Genomic DNA, 20,507 nt, shown 5'->3' with positions numbered 1-20,507 from the left:
GGAAGGAGGATTTCCCATCTTATCAGTCACAGATTTTAATAACAAGGCCAGATTTTCAGCAGTAATCACCGATGGAACAGTAGAAACAACAACTTCAGCTTCATTTTCAGGAGGAAGCTCTTCATCATCTTCCGAATCACACATAATCTCTATGCCTTCATCGTCAGAGTTAATTGTTAAGATCTCTGTCTCAGGCTTATCAGCAACTGCACCCTGGACATCATGCTCTTCAGCTACCATTGCATTCACAGGTACAGGTTGTACTATCAATGGATCAGCAACTACATCCTCTGTCTCAGCAAACTGACCAAACTTCTCCAGAGGAATCAAACCTTTAAACTTCTTTTCAGTACCCTTCTTTGGAGTTAGAGCACCAAAGCAAGCAGGGCCCATAGCTTTCAACTCCAGAGTATCTCCAGATCGCACTAAGTCTGGATAACGGGCATTTAAAATCATCTACAAGAACCTCGGATACATCAGAAACTTGTCTTTTCGGACTCCTGTCACATTCCTCTTCATTCCTTCGAATATGTACTTCGAGTAATTGAAAGGTGCGTTGGTTATTAGACAGGTAAAAGCATCAGATTGAGTGATGTTCAATTGATCAGTTCCCCCTCGATTTTCTGTCATGCATAGAATGAACATGTGTACCAACAGACGCCAATAGGGATGCACAAACTTCTTCACTAACGGAGGGTACTTTCCTTCATAGCTTAATCTTGGCAGAATTGCTTCCACAGTTCCTACTGGCAGCTCAATAGAATTAGTTTCCTGGTCGTTGAACTGCAGTACCTCTCTGATCATCTGTTCAGTCACAATAATTGATTTCTTTTGAATCTCAGCAATTAAGGCTCCCATTCCTTCAGCTCCAAGAGCGTCAAAACTAGCAGTCTTCCAAAAATCTTGAACTAAATTCTCGTAGAAAACGGGATTCTCTCTCAATGCATGAACAAGTCTGCAACTATTCAATCCTTTAATCAGCGACGTATATAATCCTTTGTGCTTTGTTGGAGGAGCAGCCAAGTATCCAGCTTGATTATGCGTAGAAATGAACTTTAGATCCATATCTACACAACAGAAACATTAATTTCATAAGAATTTCTTACTTGATGAAGTTTATTAACAAGACAAAATGGTCAACAGTCAACAGGCTGATCATTGATCAACTACTCAGATTGCACAAGTCAACAAAAATGTTTTTCTAATCACTCGAGACCATGATATCTCAAGTCGAGACCATACGGTTTCGAGTCGAGACCTAGGTCGAGACAAAATAGTCACTCGAGACCTCAGTCGAGACAGAAGAGATTGCGACTCGAGACCAATATGATATCGACTCGAGACCTCAGTCGAGACCGAAGAGATTGCGACTCACAAACACAGATCTCGAGTCCCTAAAAAGGTTTTCTTCAATCTGAGTCGAAACCTCCCAAACACCTCTTGATCTGTTGAAATTTGGATCAAAATCCAATAACACTTTCAAAATCACTTGAAGACCAAAATATATCCAATTTTAGGGTTCATGAGAATCTTCAAACATTCATATGATTCCAGACAAACTTCATCAAAACTTCAATAAAACCTACAAAAACTTCAACTAAACCTTCATTAAAACATCATCAAGCTCAAACTCATAAGATTACCTTTTACCACAAGTCGAGACAGAAGTTATTGTCGGAAAACACAAGGAATCGCCGGAGAATGAGAGAACTTTTAAAATGACCAGTGAATAGTTTCGAGTGCATAATGGGGTCTCGAGTCGAGATCCCTTTAAATACCCAATCTGTGGGCCGACCTTTAATGAAATGGGCCGAGTCCACAGTCTCGATTCGAGACCACAATCATTTCACAAATTTGGATTCAATAAATATAATTTTCAATTATTTCAGAAATCCAAATTTAAAAATCAATATTTTCTTATACAACCATTCTACTTCCTGAGCATGTTTTATTAGACCAAAAACCTACAAACACAAAATTAAATAGTATCGAAATATTATTTACAAAAATAAAATAGGAAATATCATAATTTGCTCAGGGATCAAATCATGGGTTTTGGGCTTGACCACACTTATCAACACTGATCTACCACTGAATGATCTAGATGATTGCCAGTATATTTGTCCACCTAAACTCATCTCCCTAGACCTTCTCATATAACTGCCTGTAAAAATTTTATCATGTTTTGATTTCTTAACAATGAACACCCAAGCAAATACTAATCAAATCCCGGAAATATATGAACAGCACACTCTATCATGCAGGTGGCTTCCCTACCACATATTTCACAAGTCCAGTCCAGACCTCTGAAATTTTAACTGAGAACAGAATAGATCTTAAGCAGAGATGATATAATATACAAATCAAATGAGATTTTCTCAGTTTGGTATAGGTTTCTTTGGGTTTCTTTTGGGCACTTGAGGGCCTCTTTCGGGTGTATAAATGATCTACAGCGCGACAACGTACAGCTAGGTCAGCATGTATCTGGATGCAGCAGAAGCTGACGTTGCCTAGCACCTCCAGGTCAGCATATATCTAGATGCAGCAAAGGAGATACACGACTTCTTCAGAGAAAATTTCAGAGTCTGGCCAAAATTGTGTGTATCGGGACAACATACAAGCATTCAAATAGAAATGAGCTAATCCCAAGTGATTTTCTTTCTTGAGGTCATATACTAAATTAATTCTGAACAGAACAGCCGATGTTTCTAGTCTTTAAGGATAGAGCCTACCAACACATCGTTCTAGAGTCAGACTGTTTCAGTACTGGTCTTACATGAGTCAGCCCTCGACCATAATGTGAAAATTCATTTCATTTCCCTGTCATGGCAATGTTTCCTTTTGGATTTTTAAATTTTTATTGTTTTTGTATTTTTCAGAATTTTTTTAATGTTTTTGTATTTTTCAAAATTTCTCCCCCTAAATTTGTGCATAAATAAAAACTACCTAAGAATAGAAAACTTTATGAACAAATTTACTTAAACACAAACAACCATGCTCAGTCGGTATACCGGATCATTTTCAGAAAATCAACAAGCACTTTGAATTTTGAGCTGCTGACAGGTTTGGTAAACAAATCGGCAGCATTTGCATCTGTGTCGATTTGCTCAAGTGTAATAAGACCTCTGTCAAAGCAGTCTCTAATGAAATGAACTTTTATGTCTATGTGCTTGGTTTTGGAGTGAAAAACAAGATTTCTAACTATTTGTATTGCAGCATCATTATCGCAGTAAATTGTAGTATTGAGATAAGTCAAACCGTAGTCCTGCAATTGATATTGCATCCATACCACTTGAGTGCAAGATGCAGAGGCGGCAACATACTCAGCTTCAGCTGTAGAAATCGCCACCGTTTGTTGTTTCTTGCACTGCCAAGAAATGAGCCTGTCACCCAGAAATTGGCATCCAGCTGATGTAGATTTCCTGTCACTATCAGTACCTCCAAATTTGCTATCAGAAAACGTGAACAAGTCAAAATTAGAATCCCTCGGATACCACAGACCAAACCGAGGTCGGCCTTTAAGGTACCGAAAGATTCGTTTAACAGCAGTAAGATGAGAAGTTTTAGGATTAGCCTGATATCTTGCGCAGTTGTAAACAGCAAACATGATATCCGGACGGCTAGCTGTCAGATACATCAACGACCCGATCATAGACCTATACTGACGTTGATCAACAGGAGATCCTTCTTCATCTTCAGTCAATAACGGTCTCTCTGCCATTGGTGTTTCAGCTGATTTTGCGTCTGAAAACTTAAATTTTGCTAGTACATCATCCACATACTTCCCTTGATGAATAAGAATGCCTTGAGAATTCTGTTTGACTTGTAGACCCAAAAACAGTGTCATTTCCCCAAGAGCACTCATTTCAAACTTCTTCTTCATAACTCTCTCAAACTCCCTGCAAAGCTCCTCACTTGTAGATCCGAAGATAATATCATCGACTTAAATTTGAACCAAGATCTGATCCTTGCCCACTTTCTTGATAAACAGAGTCTGGTCTATCGTGCCACGCGTATACCCAGGAGCCAAAAGATGTTCAGTTAGTGTAGCATACCAAGCTCGTGGTGCTTGGTGCAATCCATACAATGCCTTGTCTAGCTTGTAGGCATATTCTGGATGATCTGAATGCACAAAACCTGGTGGCTGCTCAACAAAGATTTCTTCCTTCACATCTCCATATAGAAACGTTGTCTTGACATCCATCTGATATATAGTGAACCCCATATATGACGCGTAAGCTAAGAAGATCCGGATGGCTTCAAGTCGGGCAACCGGAGCATATACTTCATCATAATCCAGACCCTCTATTTTTCGAAAACCCTGAACCACCAGCCTTGCTTTATTTCAAACAATAACCCCTGCAGAATCTTGCTTGTTTCGAAACACCCATCTAGTTCCAAGTTTGCGGCTTTCCCTTTGGCAACTCGACAAGTTTCCATACTCCAAGCTTCTCAAACTGGTTCAGCTCTTCATGCATAGCATCTACCCAGCCTGGTTCCTGCAAAGCTATATCAACAGTTTTAGGTTCTATTTGTGAAATGTAGCAAGAATATAAGCATGTATTGATGGTTCCTGATTGGCTCCTGGTTAAAACTCCTGCATTTACAGGACCAATCACATTCTGTATAGGGTGATTTCGTTGGACACTTGTAGGTATTGCCATGTCAGGTACGGTCTCGTCTTCAGGATAAGCATCTTGATTATCAGCAGTAGTGTTGCTACACTCCCCCTCATTAGATGCTGCAGTATGATGAACGAATGGAGTGGTAACAATACAATCTTCAGGAATGGATTCAGGAAATAGTGCAGATCCTGAACCATTAGATACAGCACCACCTGTTGAAGCACCTTCAGGGTATTGATGGGACGTTTGCTGAGGCGTAGGATGTCGAGTGAAAACCATTCCCGGTGGGTCAATGGTATGATTTCTTGATCTTCCTTCAGCTTGTTCTTCTTCTTCAGTGTCACCAAATGACAGAGGTTGTTTTGGAGTAGACATACCTGCAGCTGTAGGGACACTTGACAACATGTTAAATGATTTAAATAATGCAGCATAATCATATAACCAATCTGGTCCAACTCTAGCATCAGTAGCATTTTCTTCTAGCCATTCAATGTTGCACGACTCAACGACCTTTTTAGTTACCTCGTTGTATACTCTATAGGTTGAACCTTTAGTGTATCCAACAAAGTAACAGTCATCCCCTTTGACTTCAAACTTTCCATTGGTGTCCATAAGTAGTAACACACATGGGCAACCAAAGATACAAAAGTGTGAAACCGAATGTTTGCGTCCTTCCAGAATCTCATAAGGAGTTTTCACATGACGTTTGTTTACTAAAGCATGATTCTGGACGTAACAGGTCGTGCTAACAGCTTCAGCCCAGAAGAAACTAGGAAGCTTTGAGTCAGCCAGCATAATACGCGCAGCCTCTATAAGAGTACGATTTCGTCTTTCAGCCACTCCATTTTGTTGTGGAGTTCGTGGTGCACTGTACTGTTGATCAATTCCCTTTTCTGCATAGAATGTATCCATGGTAACATTTTTGAATTCCGTCCCATTGTCTGATCGAATAGCCTTCACTTTCGAACTAGCTTGATTTTCCACCAAAGTAATAAACTATTTGATCAAGCCCGCAGCCTCACTCTTGTGACTTAGAAAGTACACCCAGGTGTAGCGTGAATAGTCATCGACTATCACGAGACAATACGCCTTCTTGCCAATACTTAACACGTTCACTGGACCAAACAGATCCATATGAAGTAATTCAAGCACAGCTTTGGTTGAGGGTGTAGGCTTGGATTTATGAGGCTTCCGATGAGCTTTTCCCTTAGCACAAGCAACACACTTTTCTACCAACATAAAGTCTTTGATTGGCAGATCACGGACCAGTTGACCTTTGGCAAGTCGATTCAAATTCTTCATATTCACATGTCCAAGGCGACGATGCCACAATAAACCATCATGTTCTGATATCTTCGAAAATAGACAAGTAATTTCTTCACACGGCTTCTTGTTCATATCAATGACATAAGCATTTCCCCGTCTCTCAGCTATCATCAAAAACCAATCTTCAAGAATAACGATCCCTGGCTTCAATAGATAGCATCCTTTCTTTGTAAAATGAACTGAATTTCCTCGGTCACAAATTTGTGAAATGCTCAGCAAATTGTGTTTCAGTTCTGGGACATAATTCACATTTTCGAAGCTTAAAACGCCGTTTTTCACTGTTCCCTTCAACGTGATTCTTCCAGATTCTCCTCCCGCAAAAGAGACATAGCCCCCGTCAAATTCTTTTACATTGACCAGTTGAGACAAGTCTCCCGTCATATGCCTGGAACAGCCACTATCCATTTACCAGAGGCGCACGGTAGTCCTCCACAGCTGTTCCTGCACGAATAGCGGGATCAGTTAGATTTAGGAACCCAGCCCATAGTGGATCTGGGTTTCCCTTGTGCATCAATGTAAGTTACTCTCTGCCATACCAAATTGTCTTTATTTAAAAATTTCGAAGGATTTTTAACGGCAGAATTTTAATGAGATGCATGAGACGAATTGGAATGCGTGGCCTTAGCTTTAGGTTTCCAATGCTTATTCGACCAATTAGAGTTGTAATGACCAAACGCTTTATATTGAGTTTTTGAAAAATCCTTTTGTTGATTTTGATTTCTACGTTTGGCTGCATTCCAATCTTGATCAGAAGGCCTAACCTTATGATAGTTATTCCTCATTGTCTTAGACCTTTCAGTCGTCACTGACTCTGAATAACGATATCAGTTTGGCTTGACTTTCTGATTTTGTGCGTGTTTATTTTTAGACTACACACTTGGGAGATGAACACAGTTTCTGGCGATGTGTCCAGCAATTCCACAATTGAAACAAGTTTGTCGTTTCAGTGTGGGAAAGTTTTGATGCTTCACAGCAGATGCGGGTCTCTTGGGTCTTGAGCTTGCTTGTTCTGTTTTGTTTGACTAGCTTGTGCCTTTTCTGAGCTTTTAGATACCTGTTGGTCAGAACTAGCACTGGCACAAGCATGAGATTTGGATGAATTAGATTTATCTTTGTTTATCACTTCATCAGAACCATTTTGACAGGATGTTTCAGACTCCGTTTTAATTTTCTCTTCAGAAAACTTTTCTTGCAATTTATCATTTAAAACAACCTCTTTCTCTTTTTGAAAATCAGTATCAGTTTTAATTTCAGAAGATGTTGGAACTTTATCAACACATAAATCATCTGAGTTTAATAATGGTTCCTTTTCAACCTCGGTTTCTAATGGGGTCCCACTAGGTTCAACATTAGGGACATCCACTGAGATCGATTCAGAAGAAGAATCAGAACACTGTTGATTTTCTTGAGAAACAGTTTCAGTGGTTTCACTGAATGCGTCCTGAGGGACCTCACCTGTCACACTAGCATCAGCTGAAGAGTTAGAAACATTAGGATCACAATTTTCAGTTACTGAAAAACATTCATCATCACACACATTATTAAAAGTTTCATCACAAGCATTCACAGTTTTGCCCAAAACATCAGGCCCAAAAGAAGACGAAACATAACTATGAAATGAGTTCAAAAACGCTTGTCCAAACACACAACCAGAATCAATATTATCAAAAGTAGTTTTAGAGGAATCAGAATCTAAAACTTGTTCATTCCCAAACAAGTCTCCCCACATCACTTCAGGTACTTTATCTGCACATGATGAAGAAACGTTAGGATCAAAAGTACCTTTGGATACAAAACAAGCTGGGGGAATCACCTGTTTTTCAGCAGGTTTGACATTTACTGAGGACTTATTATTCTTGGTACCATATGTCATTTTGCTTTCATTCATCATCTCCTCCTCAGTCATAGGCAAGTAAGTATAATTGTCATTATACAGAGGAGGAGTCTGATCATAACCCAATCCTAACCCTTTCCTTTTATGGTAAGCTAGCTATTGATCACACAGGTTTTTGACTAATTTGCTAGAGGAATCAAACTTTTTAATATTTAGCTCATTTATTTGATATTTATCTTTGATATCCTCCAGTTCTTTAGTCACTACGCATAGTTTTTCTTTAACCATCAAAAGTTGGGCCGTAGCTACACTAACATCATCCTTAAGTTGAATGATGTCCTTTCGCTGAGCTTCGATTTTCTCCTTAAAAAGTTTTTCGTTATTAGTTAAGGTGAAAATTTTCCTTTTAATGTCGTTATAATCTTCGATTAGCTCAGCGTTGTGTATTCTATAGGATTCAACCCGTTCTCTACATTCAGGGGTACAGAAAACGGAAATTACCTCTTCTTTCGTGAGACCCTTGACAGGAGCTGAAAGAATCTGAGTCATGAAGACAAGATTTTCAGCTGAAATCTCCTCCTCAGGTGCTGACGTCTCATCTTCAGTCGCTGGAACTTGATCATCTGTGGCCATGAAAGCGATGTTGCTTGAATTGGCTTGATTTTCTGGAGCTGAGATGTTCAGTCGCTCAATTTCCGAATTCCAATCAAAGGGCGAATCAGGCTGAACCACCAAGGCTTGAGCCAATCCCAGAGGTTGAGGACTTCCACTGTTAGCAGCATCAGTAGACATACTCGATGTGGTCACAAGAGCTCTCTCTTGATTTGGTGTAGCAGGTGCAGCCGGTTGGGCTGGAGTTTGTTCACCATTGACTTTAGGTTTGGTACAGTTTCTAGCCAAATGACCTTGTTCATGACAGTTGTAGCAACGAAACTCAAATGGCATTTTTGTGGGTCCTGTAAAGGTAAGACCTTGCCATTTGTTTTTCCCGGTTTTCCTCACAAAATTTTTGGCTTTAAATGCTGCCATAGCCATCTGCCAAGTTATATCCATTTCTTCTACATCTTCAGGATGAATTTGGTCTAAGTCATCCATAGAAAACTTAGGAGGACCAAGTTTACCAGTAGCAAAAGCATTCAAGCAGTTTATGACAGAAGCAGCTATTTCAAGGTTCTCCTTTGACTGTTGCGAGAAGAAATCAATCATCTCGTTTGTAGCAGTGGGAGTTGACGATGCAGCAGCAGTAGCAGTAGCATTAGCAGAAGGTGGTGCAGCAGCAGCAGGTGCTGGAGTTCCAGAGTAGTACAGATTTGGTGAGGTAGGAGTCGCTTTAGCAGAAGCAGAGTTGCTGAACATTTGAAAACCAGCATGAGATACAAAAGCAATATTATTGCTTGAAGTCGGGGGTGTTGCGGTGAATCCTGCAGCCAACATGCTATTCTTGTAATTTGTTTCTCTTTGTTTATCATCCAGCTCACAAGCCTTAATGTGAGAAATCATTTCAGATAAACTACATCTTGCTAGATCCTTGGTTTTCTTTATCATTGCGACGTGATGATCCCAGCTTTTTGGTAAAGCATTCAGAAGCTGCCTATTTGATGAAGCATTCGACGTGTGCATTTCCTCCATCTGCATTTGAGTAACCAGCTTAACGAATCTCTGAATTTGATTATCAACAGTCTCTCCATATATATGGTTAAAGTTGTTGAAATTTTGACTCAATAGATTCCTACGACTTTCTTTCATATCTTCATTGCCTTCGTAGACGTCTATCAATGATTCCCACAGTTCCTTAGCAGACTTGCAATTGCGAAAACCAATAGCAATGTCTGGTCCCAATGCCATGGTCAGGTAAGAAAATGCCATCTCATCCTCCTCAACAATCTTAAAATCTTCTTCAGTATACTTCTCAACAGGCTTTTTCACTTTCACACCCTCATCAGTAGGACTATCCATCATAATTTCTCTTGGGCCTCTTAGAATACTACGCCAGATTTTTGCATCTTTGACCTTAACATGTTTCTCGAAACACCACTTCCACTCAGGGAATTCATTTCCATCCAACAACCGGGGAACACGAGTGGTAGTTCCAATGATGGAATCCAGTTCTTGATGTTTAGACATAGCTGCCAAGTCCACAGTTTGATTGTTCGAAGTCATGGTTACTTAAGTCCTTAATTAATTTACTGATTAATTAATTAATTAAGTTCAAAGGTCCAGGCGTCCAAAGTTAACAATCTGAATGACGTTGCAAATGACGTTGCGAGTCGAGACCAGAAGTCGAGACTGAAATTGCGAGTCAAGTGACAGCTCGAGACCACAACAGTTGCGAGTCGAGACAAAATGAATTGACCACTCGAGACAGAAGAATTCTATGCTCGAGAACAAAGGATATTGCGAGTCGAGACTGATGTCGAGAACACAGTTTCAATACTCGAGAACAAAATCGTTGCGAGTCGAGAACAAAGCTTCAATACTCGAGAACAAAGTCGTTGCGAGTCGAGACCGATGTCGAGAACAAAGCTTCAATACTCGAGAACAAGGGATGTTGCGAGTCGAGACCAAAGACTTTCAATCGAGACCTGCAAAACAAATTGATGAGATAACAGCAACCATGATTCCTGATTTTCAGCAGCTTCCTAAAATTCAAAGATATGATATCTTTGAATCTTTTATCCTCAACAAACTTCCGTTAATTCAGCAAACACCTTGGCAACGAATCACAATCCAAAATCAGCAACTTTAATCAATATTTGTGAAGAACAGTTGAATCCGAACACAGTAACAATACTTAAAATCCTGTAAAACACTTAGCAAACAAGATCAGTACCAATTAATGCCTTCTTGAATCCAATGATATCAAAACCGAACCAAGACTTGGTTTCTTGGCTCTGATACCAATTATAAAACCCGATAGGATCTCTCAATGATATCAATATTAACTTGTGTAAGTGCGGAATCCAAATACAAGCGGATTCAAGAAAACAGTAAAGTAAATAAACGCAATAATCAAATCAAAACTATCTTGCATTCACCTTGGAGTTGATGACCGATACAAGACACACGTACACCTGATCTCGAGTGGCCTCCCTTAACCTTCTACCAGACTATCAACCCTTAACCCTATCAAAGGATTTCTTATATACTACCTAGAATGGACCGAGACCATTCTAAGGCCCACTCGAGATCTCACTAACCCAATACAGTATTCGACCCAAAACATATCAGTTAAAGACATTACAAGATCAACCCTATACTATCGTATTTCTCTATGAATAAACCTTAAGGTTCCAACAGATTTTTTTTTACTTTTCACCCAAAAGTATTTCATAAATTACTTTTAACTCAAAACTTTTTTTTTTTTACTTTTAACCCAAAACTTTTTATCTTTTGCAACCTATCCTCATAACTTTTTTTACTTTCAACTTTGGTCCTTTATAGTTTTCATTTTCGCAAATTTTTCGCTTTATGCTTGGTTCTATATTTTGTGAATTAACACATCGCAACATGCGTCTTTGGTTTAACGTTTTTACGTTTCGTTCTAAATTTTGCGAGTTAACACGACGCAACGTGCGTGTGTGGGTGAACGTTTTTACATCGTCTATTTTTTCTCTGTTTGACAGGTTTAACATAACGTGCGGGTCCTAGATTGACTTAGTTATAACTAAAGAATCTCCGGCGCATTGCGGCGGGTTGCAATCCTAGTTTACAATAAAAAAAGAAAATGGACCAAAGCGCTATAAATATAGTTTCAAGGGTCATAAATGCAATTTTTTTGTAGAGATCAGACCATCAGATGAGGTTTGGTCAACTAAAAGTATATAGCATACAAGTCAGCTCACGGATGACTTGAGAGATTTGCTGCTCCAAAAGTTTTTGAAAGGAACATCCATCTACCTCAATAAAACCCCCTTGACTTTACTCTACTTTGCATGTGAAGCCCTTTATGTAGTTTATATGTGTCAAATTGATAAAATTAGGATACAAGATGAAAAGATAAAATAAATAAATAACATCCAATAATATTGTTTTATACCTAGTAGGACTTGTTATGTTTTCCTTTGTGTAATTTATACATGTGCCACAACAAGCCCCTCCCCCAACACCAAACGCGGCTGTCAAGGGGGAGCGTCACTCCCGTAACGCCATTTAACACAAATGGGAGGTTAGATCTACTATCATCCACCAATCACTTGTACGCACACATTTTTTTCTTTCATTTATTTTTTAGTTAAACCATAAGTTAACACGCTTGTCAAAGGATGAGTTAGTTAAAACCCACTATCTACGTGATAATGACATCATACAACGTTATACAACCAACATATACTCTAACGAATAGAACGTTGGTTTACCCAACATCATGTCTGAATATTCATCTTATACCAAATATATTTTTAACAATCTATCCATCATTCATTTGCTTTTATATTTCCCATTTTATCATCAATTTCGACATTTATTTTTATAATCGAATTATTTATGGTAAAATGATTTATTTTTTCATGTTGTATAAATAAACATGATAAACAACGTTTAAATATTACATAACGAAAAACTAACAAAATATATTTACTCATAAATTAATAACTCTTTACACTTTTTAGATGACTTTTTACAAAGTCCACATTTTCTTGAAATAAATTACAAAATTTATAAATTCTAAAAAATATATACAAAGTCCATTATAACTTCTCAAACAAAATTAAACATCACTTAAACTATATTTAAAAAGGAGAATAAGGAAAAAGAAAATAATTATGTTACAACGTCTTTCATCCAACCATTACAACATTACAGTCTACAACCGTCTATGAACGCAGTCGCACAAATGCAGAGTTTATTGGCCTCAGGCCTCCTGTCCATTTGTTGTGTGGCGTTCTTTTTTTTTCCCTTTCGTAAAATCCTATTACCTGTGTACTTGATGTTTTTTCATAAGAGTCCCATTATCCTTTTTGTTCTAGTCTTGGGTGAAAAACATAACAAGTCACACAACAACTAACTTTTCAATTTTCAATATGTTATCTTTGACCGTTAAATTGTTTGTTTTTTTGCTCATCCTTCTTGTCACAATAACTTGACAAGTTAATTGGACATAAAGTAAAATAATGAGTTTTTAATAGTGAATTTTATTAGCTCTAGAGCAACATGCTAAGAAAAAAATACAAAATCAATAGAGTTATAAGAGATGTTTAGAGTCTGATTCGACTATCTTTAACGAGATTTTCGGCCCAAACCGGTATTAAGATTCACGATGAAAGTAAACCAAACATGCTAGCTTGGGCGGCTAGGCTAGTCGCCTGACCAAAATGATCTAGTTTTAACAATTTGGAGCAATTTTTTTTCTTTTTTTTTTTTTTTTAAATTCTCCTTACGATTTCTTTTAGAAACTAGTCACATGTTTAAGTAGAGTAAATTATCAAATTAATACGTTTGATAAATTAATATTCTTGTAAAAATTAACAATTTATTATTATAGATAAATGAGACCTGCTGGATCGTTTGAATTGCTGGTTAGGTTTAGATGGATGGTTGAATTGACGAGAATGAGAAGACGTATGAATTTGATCAATCTATTATATTCTTCAAAGGGCAGTTTTGTCACTCTGTGCAATTTTTTAATGAGGGGAATATATATAATATAGATTTTGGATTAGGTATACATGTAATTAGATGTTTAAATAAGAGGATATGGATGTAAGGGATGGTTCAAATGAAAACCACTTTTATTGTGAAAACTCGAAAACTAACTAAAAAAGCCTAAAAAACCTAAAAAACATACAATTTTTTTTTTTTTTTACAATTTTTTTTTAGAAAAATCGCTACATTTTATATATGGAAAAAAAATTTCAAAAAAAAAAAATTTTTGGTTGTACTGCACATGTGCACTAATACGGAAAGCCTAAACCACTTAACCCACCCCCCACCGACACCCCCCAAAAACCTAAACCCCCCACCCCCCCCCTCTCAAAACCTAAATTCACCCTCCCACCAAAAGCCTAACCCCCCCCCTCCCCCAAAAAAAAAACCTAAACCCCCCACCCTCCCGAAAACCTAAAACTAAACCCTAAACATAAACCCGAAAAAAACCTAACCCCCCCACCCCCACCCCCAAAAACCTAAACCCCCCTCCCCCCCACACCCAAAAACCTAATCCTAATACTAAACCTCCAAAAAAACTAACCCTAAAAGCTAAACTAGAATCAAAAAACTAATTTTAAGCATGTAATGCACATTGTAGTACATGTTATATTGCACATGTGCACTACTATAATAATAGTATTGAAAACAAGACGACACCATAAATCTTTTTTTATGTCATAAAAAATATGCTCGAATATACTTGAATGAAAGATAAGAAAATTTGTGATCTTATGGTGCCATTTTTGTTTTAAAATGATAACGTATGGAGAAATGGGAAATGTTTGAAAAGTTATATATTTTTTGTTCCAATTTTACCCCTCCTTCATTAAAAGTCTTCCCTTCCTCCTTTTTAGTGGGTTTTAGTTAATTTTCTAGTTTTCACAATAACTAGTGGTTTTCATTTGAACCTTCCCCATGGATGTAATTGTCCCCATATATATCCACAATAAAAGAATGACAAACTGAAAATAGTCCAAAATTGTCAATTGATGCATACATTAGGGACCTTGTTGCAAACAAAAAGACCCATTTAAACCATCTGTATTTCTTCCCCACTCATATCAACACTCCCCCTTCTCCTCCACTCAGCCGCCGTACCACCACCATCCGCCACCGTACCACTCAAAACTCACCACCACTTCCTCTTCGCACTCTCCGGATACACAATTTCCGCTCAAAATTACGGATTCCAGAAATTGATTGAAGCAGAATTTACTGCTTTCAACGCTCATCCTCTGTAAGTTCGTTTTCCGTATGTATCTATCATCTATGTCACACATAATAAGCACTCGTTAACTAGTCGATTACGACAAATAGGATCGGATTTTGCAGTTTTTTTATTGTTGATTATTGGTTGTTGTGTATAGTGTATTTTCCGTATCTATCTCACGCAAAGCACTCTCTGTGTTAACTCATCACTATCTCACGCAAAGCACTCACACAGTCTGCGTGTTAACTAATCAATTACGATAAACATAATCGGATTTTGCAGTTTTTATTTGTTGCGTAATTTGTATTTTCCGTATCTATCTCACGTAGAAGTACTCACATAATCTGTGTTAACTAATCGAATACGATAAACTGGTTCGGATGTTGCAGTTTGTTTATTGATTATTGATTGTTGTGTATTTTATGTGTAGTTTGTTTATAGTTTTAATGCTTGGGGAATTGATGAGCTACTTGAAATCTGGATCTACTGATTGTTTATGAATTCGTTAGGTTTACTGTTTTGAAGTGTGATTCTGACAGTTTTTTGCCTCCATTTTTGAATAAATGTATTTTAGGGTTTTTGGTTTTTTTCAGTTGGTTTGAGAGTTTGAGTTGTAATTATCACAATTTTCGGATAAATAGTAATCACGATTTTACAATATGCATCATATTATTCATGTTAGAAGATGGTTTCTGTGATTATGAAGGGAGAGTTGCAAAAGAAAAAAGGAACAATTACGTGAAACTTTTTGTTCATTTTGCTCAATTATGGACTATAATGTAGAGGGTGCACAAAAACGGGTTTAGGAACTGGAACTGATATTGAAACCGGTTTGGAACCGTCTCGGTGGTTTTGACCAAGTTTGACCCAAACCGGAACCCGTTCCAGTCTGAATGGTTTGGGCTAAAAAACCTGGTTTGTGAACTTTTAGTATAGTTCTTTCGGGTGAACTTCTGGCAATTTGACGTCATGATCAAGAAGAAATCCTAGATTTTGTCATAATCAAGTTATCGACATCTATAAGTTTATGATAATTTGTCATTTGGTATGATTATAACTTATAAGTGTATGATCTTCTTGTTGATTTAATTTTTTTTACTGAATTTTACAGATTGGTGATTTAAGTGGGAAATGAAGGATGTTTTCTTGGGTGGGGAAGTTAGCATCAGCAGCATTATGGCTACCGTTAAGTCTCTATGCCCGTATGAACAAGGATGACAGCTTAGATGACGACAACGATCCGCTCATATGGTGTAAGGATTTGCAAAAACACGCGTTTGGAGAATTCTCATTTGCAGTTGTGCAGGCTAATGAAGTTCTGGAAGATCACAGCCAAGTGGAAGTAGGTCATAATGCCACATTTATTGGTGTTTATGATGGCCATGGTGGTCCCGAAGCCTCACGCTATATTTGTGATCATCTGTTTTCACATCTCGTTCGTGAGTCTTCTTTTCTACTTTTATGTCCCGCTTTTTGATTAAAGTTTACAGGACTCCATGCCTTTTAGGATTACAATTCATAGTTCATACTGTCATGCCTCGTATGGTATGCTTCATAGTTCATACCTTCATTTTTCGATTGTTAAGTATTTGTATACCTTTAGTCAACATTTATTTTGTATATATAAACATAATAGATAAATGTACTTTTGCTGATTTCTTTATTTTTATATTATGATATATAAAAGAGTAAAATGCCATTTTTGTCCCTGAGGTTTGGCCAGTTTTGTGACTTTTGTCCAAAGGTTTGTTTTTTCCGCATCTGGATCCAAAAGGTTTGAAATCTTGCTATTTTCATCCGGCTTGTTAACTCCATCCATTTTTCTCTGTTAAGTCAGGGGTATTTCTGTCTTTTTTGTCAACTTAAACGGCAATTCGGTCTTTTTTCAGGGGTATTTGGTCTTTTTACATAAAGTGAAAAAGTCCGAATTGCCCTTTAAGCTAGCAAAAAAGACATAAATACCCCTGACTTAACGGGAAAAAAGTGAATGGAATTAACGAGCCAGATGAAAATGACAAGATTTTAAACCTTTCGGATCCAGATGCGGAAAAACAAACCTTTAGACGAAAGTCGCAAAATTGACCAAACCCTAGGGACGAAAATGACACCATACTCTATATAAAACATAGAATAATTAAAACCTTTTTCTAATATCTTCTGTTTTTTTTATATTATAATACCTAAAAAATGAAAGCAGGGTAAATACATTTTAGCATGTTTAAAAATCTTGTTTCTCGGGGATTCTTTAGTTGTACATTGAGATTATTATTCATGCTTTTTATTTTAATAAGTTGTGTGTAACTGTGTATTTATTCTAATATCTTATTTGTGGGTGCATGAGTATTAACAAGTAGAAAATGTCATCTACTTAACCAGATTCACTATGTTTCTTATATTAAACAGGTATTGTTCGAGAAAAAAGATTAATATCCTTAGAAATCCTTAAAACCGCTGTTTCCGCTACCGAAGATGGATTCATATCGTTGGTGCGCAGGAGCTGTGGGATAAAGCCATTGATGGCGGCTGTGGGTTCTTGTTGTCTAGCCGGGTTAATATCTGAAGGCACATTATATGTTGCTAATATGGGCGATTCTAGAGCTGTTATTGGGAAGTTAAATAGGCCTAAATCGAACAAAATTGTAGCCGAACAAATAACTGAAGACCATAATGCGTGTATGGATGAAATTAGACAAGAGCTTAAGCAAGATCATCCCGATGATCCACATATTGTTGTTATGAAACAAGGCGTGTGGCGTATCAAAGGCATTATTCAGGTTCTGTATTTGACCCATTTTGACTTGTTACTAACCCGTTTGACCTATTTTGCCACTCTGAATCTGTTGTATTGTGTATTGAGTAAAATGTCATTTTCGTCCCTGAGGTTTGGCCAGTTTTGCGACTTTCGTCCAAAGGTTTGTTTTTCTGCATTTGGATCCAAAAGGTTTGAAATCTTGCCGTTGTCATCCGGCTCGTTAACTCCATCCATTTTTCTCCGTTAAGTCGGGTATTTTCGTCTTTTTTGCTAACTTAAAGGGCAATTCGATCTTTTTTACTTTATGTAAAAAGACCGAATACCCCTAAAAAGGACCGAATTGCTTTTTAAGTTAACAAAAAAGACGGAAATACCTCTGACCTTAACGGATAAAAACGGATGGAGTTAACGAGCTGGATAAAAATGACAAGATTTCAAACCTTTTGGATCCAAATGCGGAAGAACAAACCTTTGGACGAAAGTCGCAATACTGGCCAAACCTAAGAGATGAAAATGGCATTTTTACTCTTGTGTATTTAATGGTTTCATCTTTTCTGCTTGTGGTTTTAGGTTTCAAGGACCATAGGAGACGCGTACTTGAAGAAACCAGAATTTGCTCTTGATGCATCTTACCCACGGTTCCACCTTCGTGAACCCATTCGAAGACCCGTTTTAGGAAACGGTCCGTCTATGTACACTAGAGAGTTGAAACCTGATGACAAGTTCATTGTTTTTGCATCGGATGGATTATGGGAGCACATGACAAATCAGCAAGTAGTTGATATCGTTCACAACAATCCTAGATCAGTAAGTTTTTTCTTTTACAATTTAATTGTTCAATCATTAATGCTTTAATTGTGCTATGCAGTTAATGCGGTAAAATTTCGAATATCGGTCAAGGACCGGTATTTGAAATATAGGTTATCTCGGTGAGATATCGGTGGGATATCGGTAATTTTAATATAATGCAGAATTTATATATATAGCAATTTAACACCAATAATTCAGTGATATATCAGTGATATCGGTGATATAGTGGTTATCGGTCAAATATCGGTCAATATCGCCGATAATATCGGTACCGATATTTTACCAAGGGACCGATATGATCGATATATCACCGATATTAACTGCATAGTAATTGTGTTACATTGACAAGCTAGACTGAATCGGCCCGAAGCACATATTTTCAACTTTTTTTTAATAAATAATTAGCAAATTAGATACGATGACAAAAATTACATTATTTCATTAGGGTCCGCATGGGTTGGTTTTGGGCCCTGATGGAACCAAAACTTAATTTTTTTTGTTGTGGGATTTTGAAAACCGATCGGTTTTGGTTATTGGCATTGTTTAGCTTGGTTAATCACTTATTATTACACATCTCGGCTGGACTTTTTTTGCTTTAGCTTTATTTATAAACTTTCTTAGCATTTAAACAAAAGTGATCAGTTCGGTTGCCATGTTCGATAGAGGATAGAAACATGTATAAGCAAAGCCAAACTGTAAATTTCGGTTAAAAAAACAATACGGGTGACATTCAACTCGTTTGACATGCTTTACTTTTAGCTATTAATTGCTCGCCTCGTTTTAACATATGTTATATCCTGAATCAAATTGGTTGAAACAGCAACATGTAATTTTTTCGCATGATTTAGTCTAATGGGTTGACCCGTAAGTTCACTTTTTGTGTACTAAACTAAATATGATTACAAAATTTATATTATTTCAGTGGTACTTTTAGCTTTATATATTCATCGATTTAGTTGCTCTATGCCCGACTTTTGGCCCATTCGACCTGTTTTCATTAGGGTATTGCGAGAAGGCTTGTGAAATCTGCAATAAATGAAGCTGCACGGAAAGGCAAAAGGAGGTACGACGAGGTGAAAAAGATGGAGAAAGGGTCTAGGCGTGCTGTGCATGATGATATCACAGTGGCTGTCGTTTTTATCGACCAACATATGAATACTGACATCGATGATGTGTCGATGCGTGGGTTCACTAACTCGACCACTAAATCTATTTTTAGCACCTTGCAAGAAATAGGAAAGGGTGCATCAATCGGTTGACATGTTTTGAATGATATGATTTGTTAAGAAAACACATATAACTTTACATTTTTAGTTAAATGTTCGAATAAATGATCAGATTTTTTTTTGACAATATTTATAAAATTTAAGTAGAATTTTACATTTTCTATCTAACTTTTCAAAACTGAAAATATCATATTTTCATGTGCAAGGTCTCAATGCATGATACGTTTTAAAGCACACTTTTAAGAAATATGATGTTTTTCAAGTGTAGAAAACTATGATTTCATTATCTTATTTGTGTTCAATTTATTTATAGATGGAGTTAGAATTATCTGTCTTTATTAACCTAAGTTAAAGTTAGTTTAATTTAGTCTAATTTAATTTAATTTAACTCAAAACATATAAATGTCTTAAAATAAACGTAACATATTCTTATTCGCAAACAACTTTTAAATATAATAGACAGACATGATAACCAGTTTAATGTAACTCAAATAATCTATATCTATCTATACTATATAATAAAGTAAACTACTTGAAGAAACATGTTGCTGTATAAGATTATCTCAATTACTTTTTCCCGCATAAATAAATAGTTACTATGGAAAATGGATTATTGATGAAGTTAAATTTAAATTCAGAATAATATTGGTCTTTTATAAGAATCATTAATCTAATTCTAAATTTTAAATTCCAAATCCTATGAATAACTATGATCTCAAATCATCAAGGATTTTAGTTATGATATTGGTTGATAAAAAAATATCGTACAAAATTAAGTTTTTGAGCCCAAATCTATTTTTTCATTTTTCATTTTTACTTTTAGTTTTTATGTGAAACGTACTTCTTTATTTTTAATATATTTTATCTAACCTAACAATTTAAGTATTTTCAAATATTTTTTTGTAGTTGTTTTGTCTCTCGAGCTTCTGGCTAGAGGGTCCGTTTTATTGAAGTGTTGCCTTTTAAAAAAAAAAATACAATTATTAACACTAACTTATGCACTCAAAAATGTGAGTAATCTGGGTACCAACAAGTCATTAAACTAATCTTAACGTGGATCATTCAAATCAAAGTTACACAC

General features: G+C 36.8%; 1 protein-coding gene across 1 annotated transcript; it reads left to right on the top strand.

Moving 5' to 3' along the window:
* Nucleotides 1–14,471: 14,471 nt before the first annotated feature.
* LOC110897602 (probable protein phosphatase 2C 68) lies at nt 14,472–19,555 on the top strand. Its single transcript, XM_022144367.2, has 5 exons — nt 14,472–14,665; nt 15,750–16,077; nt 17,042–17,412; nt 17,961–18,197; nt 19,202–19,555. The coding sequence occupies exons 2-5, from the start codon at nt 15,777–15,779 to the stop codon at nt 19,457–19,459; spliced, it is 1,167 nt and encodes a 388-aa protein (XP_022000059.1). The 5' UTR covers nt 14,472–14,665; nt 15,750–15,776; the 3' UTR covers nt 19,460–19,555.
* Nucleotides 19,556–20,507: the final 952 nt, after the last annotated feature.

The sequence above is a fragment of the Helianthus annuus genome, chromosome 13 (assembly GCF_002127325.2).
Source record: "Helianthus annuus cultivar XRQ/B chromosome 13, HanXRQr2.0-SUNRISE, whole genome shotgun sequence".
NCBI classification, from domain to species: domain Eukaryota; kingdom Viridiplantae; phylum Streptophyta; class Magnoliopsida; order Asterales; family Asteraceae; genus Helianthus; species Helianthus annuus.
This window is presented reverse-complemented; position numbering and strand designations above follow the sequence as displayed.

What these genes read in the sequence shown, in the direction of transcription:
- LOC110897602 (XM_022144367.2), top strand. Translation starts at nt 15,777, where the DNA reads ATGTTTTCTTGGGTGGGGAAGTTAGCATCAGCAGCATTATGGCTACCG. An exon ending in GTATCAAAGGCATTATTCAG is followed by an intron (nt 17,413 to 17,960) that starts GTTCTGTATTTG and finishes TTGTGGTTTTAG; the next exon opens with GTTTCAAGGACCATAGGAGA. An exon ending in TTCACAACAATCCTAGATCA is followed by an intron (nt 18,198 to 19,201) that starts GTAAGTTTTTTC and finishes TGTTTTCATTAG; the next exon opens with GGTATTGCGAGAAGGCTTGT.